Genomic DNA, 5333 nt, shown 5'->3' with positions numbered 1-5333 from the left:
AGTGAGATGTTCTCTCATTTGTGTCACCCTAACCTAATGTAGCAGGCATAAAACAAATGGCTGAGTGGTGTTTCTTTCTTTCTGGTCCTGACGAGAGAAAAAAAAGCTGTTGGGGAAGGTTCTCTTTTGCACTGTTCAACCAATCCAGTAAATGTGGAAAAGGAGTTAAGATGGCTGAATCACAGGCTCTCTTTCCATTTGCTCTGAAAACCGGATGCATCTGTTTTTTTCCGACCCGCAGATGGTGGTTTCATCCAGACTTATCTGCTTATCTTCTAAATGTTAAAACAGGAGTGGCCAATCCTCCTCCTGGTGAGCTACTGGGTAGCCTACCCTATACACTTTTGTTCCAGCCCTGCGCTAACACTCCTGATTCTACTAATTAGCTGCTCATCTTGACTTTGATTAGCCAAATCAGGTGTGTTGGTGCAGGACTGGAACAAAAGACTACCTAGGCTACCCAGTAGCACTACAGGAGGATATTTTAATTTGCTGATAATAAAATAATATGCTAAAACTTTTAAAGGTTCATTATAACAATACAATCAAAACATACTGGTGATGGTCTTAACAGGAGTGTAAAACAATGTTCTGCCCCTATTCTCATTGTGAATACAGTACAATTCATCAACCATCACAACTACTCAGAGGCCTGGGAAGAGATAGAAGTACTTTGGTAGAGTTGGTCGGTATCTGTCTGGGGAAATCTTCAAAGCGACCCATGACCGGTATGGAACAAATACAAACACGTTACTGTGGCTCAAAGTAAATCAAAGCTGATACATTTTTCCAGGCAGCGGAATGCAATGAAGAAAGAGCATTGTTAACATTCCAGATACTTGCCTTCCTGAACAATTCTTATATGATCATCACATGTTTTGTCATGGTCAAAACATATTGATGCAATGGTAGCTAAGATGGGGAGAGGTCTGTCCGTAATAAAGTACTACTCTGCTTTCTTGACATCGCTATCAACAAAACAAGTCTTACAGGCCCTAGTTTTGTCGCACCTGGGCTACTACCCAGTCATATGGTCAAGTGCCACAAAGAGGGACATAGGCAAATTCCAGTTGGCCCAGAACAGAGCAGCACGGCTGGGCCTTAAATGTACAAGGAGAGCTAACATCAATCACATGCATGTCAATCTCTCCTGGCTCAATGTAGAGGAAAGATTGACTGCATCACTTCTTGTCTTTGTGAGAGGTATTGACATGTTGAAAGCACAAAGCTGTCTTTTCAAACGACTAGCACAGAGCTCAGACACCCATGCATACCCCACAAGACATGCCACCAAGGGTCTCTTCACAGTCCCCAAGTCCAGAACAGACTCCAGGAAACGCACAGTACTTCATGCAATCATGACTACATTGAACTCTATTTTTTTATTATTTCGATATGTTTCTGCTTATCATTTCTGACATTTTGGTAGGCTATTTGTTAGTCAACTTGTCTATAATTAGATACATGCAGCTTCTCTTCTGTCGTATGTTGCCCTAGAAGACAAAATAAACCCTTGCTCACCAGAATAATATCATAAATCGATAGAATGAATGCTTCAATTTAGTTTACATCTGTAAAGTTTCCTCTTTCATCTCTGGTTCTTTCATGGAGCCAAGACTTTTAGGGACTGGGCAGAAAATGCAATAACAAAAAAACTGGAAAGGTTTTCTGTGCAAAATCAGCTTGACCGGTTATAAGGATATAGAAAGCTTAGAAAATGACCCAACATGTTTCTGATAAGATTTCAGTTTGGCTTGGATGCATATTTTATGTGGTTGAAATACTATCAGCTTTTATGATGCTGATAAAGATAGCAGCTCTATACAGACGGTATCTAACTGCGCATTTGCATTCTCTTAAGATGCTGAAATAAATAAATTATACTTCTCCACTCCTGTTCCCGAGTCCAAATTTTGCCTACATTTGGTGTGTCATTTTACTGCAAGAAATGCTTAATTTTGTAGGAGTTAATATGAAGGCTATGTGAGAGGCTATAGACCTACAGTCTGTGTCCAGATTTCAGTTTTCATTTAACCAATCTGAACAATAGGCTACAGTTCCCTTGACCTGCCATAGGTCTATTTGAAGTCCCCATCTTGTGACTGTCTAATTTGTATAGTGCCTCAATCATCACACATAACATAGCTGACACTGCTATCATCCTCTTTTACCACTTCAACAAATATTTCCCAAACATTACTTTTCTCTTTATTTTCAACTCTCCATTTTGCAGCTTTTCTCTTATTGAATTAAACTCTGGCATTGTCCTTTTTGCATCCGTGTATCGACATTAACCTTCTCTGCCTGTTCCAAAAGCATTTGGGGATTGGCATGTGTGCTATTTGGCGCGCCTACAGTTTGGCCCTAAAGGTTTACACACTAATGCGATATAGCCTAAAATAATGAAAGAAAAACCTCAATGTCGCCTATAGAGAGATATAAATTGCACAGGAATTATACCTTTTTTTATGTTTTAAGGTAGGCTATTGTTTTCTATTTAATAATCCTTAACCGCCTTACCCGCAGATATAACCGCAGGGACTGCAGGTTATGAGTCAACTCACGCATCACTAACACACACACACACACACACACACACTCTATTGTTGATTTAATTTAACTGCTCCAGATCACATGAAAATGGGGATGAACCATGCAGCACACCCCGGCTCTAGCCTTTTGCAGGCTACTTATTTCGCTTATTGGCTGAGCCGGCACTGCACTAACCTAACCACCCATGGGATGCTGAGAGTCACACCATGACAATATAATTATTGGTGTCATTGGAGTTCAAGTAAACACACTGCTGTATACTGGGGGTTTTCTTCCTTTAAAAGGTGTGAAAGGTCAGTGATGTGACAGTAGTTTAGTGTGGAATAGCCCACTGACACAGAACATACAGTAGAAGGCCTATGTCTATACCACGGCAGTTTGAAGAAAGATACCAGGTGATCTAGACTTAAATCCTGTTTTAAAATATATATGTATGTATATTTATGTATCTTTATTTGTGTTTTGACTTTATTCAGACAGTAAGAAAATCAGAGGAGACAGGCAAGTGGGAGAAAAAGTGAGAAGGATTGACACAAGCATTGAACCCTGGTCTCTGGTGTGGAGTTGTATGTGACTAATGCCGGGGAGTGTTACCAAACCACAGCTCTGCACGACTAGCATCCTGTTTGATTCACACACTATGATTGTAGTGTTTGTAAGTGTAACAGTAGAGCAAAGACCGGTAAGCTGAGTCAGTGTGTCAATTGTATTTGTTATTCAAAATATGAATATTATTGAACTACACTAGGGATGAATGAAGTTTGCTGTACGTTGTACTCAATGTCCATTACAGTCACAGGTAACATTGTTTTTCCATGGTGATGCCTATGGGGGAAATCACGTTCAAGACTAATACTGTGGCAATAATGCAAAGAGTTGATAATCGATGGCAATTCTAATAATGAAGCAATTATGAATCAATAAGAGATTCATAATTTCACCTGATAGACACTGTTATCCTTGTCTTGTGAACTAAATATATCTCCAAATACTTCTATAGGTACTATTGGGAAAATGGAGAACTCAACACAATTCATGTCATTTATACTAGCTGGATATAGTGACAGTGGACACTTAAAGTACTTGTATTTCATTATAATAACTGTCTTATACGTCTCCATAGTTTTTGCGAACACAGTGCTTATTGTAGTTATTTGTATGGAGAGAAGCCTTCATGAACCCATGTATCTGTTTCTGTGCAGTTTGTTTGTGAATGACTTGTATGGTAGTGCTGGTTTGTTTCCTGCTCTCATGACTCATTTGGTTTCAGATGACCATGCAGTTTCCACTGTGTGCTGTTACCTACAGATCTTTTGTATATACACATATGGATCTATTGAATTAAGCAATTTAGCAGCCATGTCCTATGACAGGTACCTTGCTATATGTTATCCACTACAGTATAACATCATCATGACACCCAACAGGGTGTGTATTTTAATTTGTGTAATATGGTTGTACTCTTTTGCAAAATTCAGCATAATACTGTCTTTAACTATTCGTTTGCAATTGTGTGGGAACGTTATAGACAAAGTGTATTGTGACAACTACCTGGTAGTGAAACTTGCCTGTTCAACTTCAGACACGGCAGTTAATAACATCTATGGACTCTACAGTATTGTTTTATCTGTCGCTATCCCTTTAATTACTATTTTGTTCTCTTATATTAAAATTCTGACTATTTGCTTGAAATCTTCCATCGAGACCAGACAAAAAGCTTTCAGCACCTGTACTCCTCATCTGGCCTCGCTGCTCAACTTCTCTTTCGGCTGCTTCTTAAATCTGCTCCAGAGTAGATTTGATAGGCCTATGAGAAATGTTCCAACTGTGCTTCACACTTTTTTATCAGTGTACTTTGTGATGTGCCAGCCACTTTTAAATCCTATTGTGTATGGAGTTAGGATGGCTAAAATCAGACAGACTTGTAAAAACATACTACCTGTAGGTCTGTACCCTAAAACATAAGCTAAACATTAGTGTGACCTTTTCTGTCCTGATTGTTAGATTTTTGTGATGTTGACTTGTGTGTTGTTACTTATAGGCTAGTCGCAATAATGAATGGGGGTGAGGATGGCGAAAATCAGACGTGTAAAATATTTGCTAATTTGGGAAATATTGTCATATACATTTTTTTAAACCAGAAGAAGTTCATGACATTGAATTCCTTACTTAAATTGAAGTATCTAAGGCTGCTTTTAAATAGCAAGCCCAATTCTGATCTTTATTATTGGCAAAAGATCTGATCTGGTTGGTCAAAAGACAAATTACTGGCAAATGATCAGAATTAGACTGCCTGTGTAAACGCAGCCAAATAAATCAAGATATGCAAAACTGTCTGGATCAATCAACAACAGTGAATAAATTGATGTAAATGTGTAAAAGGTAAGCCCACCTTATAGCCCACCATTAGGTCCATCACTAATGGAAAATGGGCTCAGTACAGTGATTTTTTGACATTTTGAGAGAAAAATCTAGGAAAATACTTTAGCATGAAAACAAACTATATTCTGTCTGGACCAGATATCTTTATTGAGATAAGCCATCTTGTTTTTCCGGGGTCACTGTGAGATATGTTTGACCTACAGAATGTAATAATCCAATAAGACTCATGATGATGTATGTATAAAACACATTGGTTAATGTACTCCATCCATACTTTACCATGGGGACAGCAGAAGCCAATAATAACACCGTAATAAACATGTTTATTGAGTCAATAGGTACCAGGTCGTTAGTCTACTAACGTGTTAGAAATGTGTTTGAAGTTAAATATGTTTGAA

The 5333-nt window shown here is 38.4% G+C and overlaps 1 protein-coding gene across 1 annotated transcript; it reads left to right on the top strand.

Annotated features, from left to right (window-relative positions):
* Positions 1-3567: 3567 nt before the first annotated feature.
* LOC121567129 (olfactory receptor 11A1-like) lies at positions 3568-4518 on the top strand. Its single transcript, XM_041877071.2, has one exon. It carries the CDS (start codon positions 3568-3570, stop codon positions 4516-4518), a length of 951 nt encoding a protein of 316 aa, XP_041733005.2.
* Positions 4519-5333: the final 815 nt, after the last annotated feature.

Source organism: Coregonus clupeaformis, chromosome 5, assembly GCF_020615455.1.
Source record: "Coregonus clupeaformis isolate EN_2021a chromosome 5, ASM2061545v1, whole genome shotgun sequence".
Lineage (NCBI taxonomy): Eukaryota > Metazoa > Chordata > Actinopteri > Salmoniformes > Salmonidae > Coregonus > Coregonus clupeaformis.
The sequence above is the reverse complement of the archived record's forward strand: the minus strand, read 5'-3'. Positions and strand labels throughout refer to the sequence as shown.

Coding starts and splice junctions, on each gene's coding strand:
- LOC121567129 (XM_041877071.2), top strand. CDS start 3,568: ATGGAGAACTCAACACAATTCATGTCATTTATACTAGCTGGATATAGT.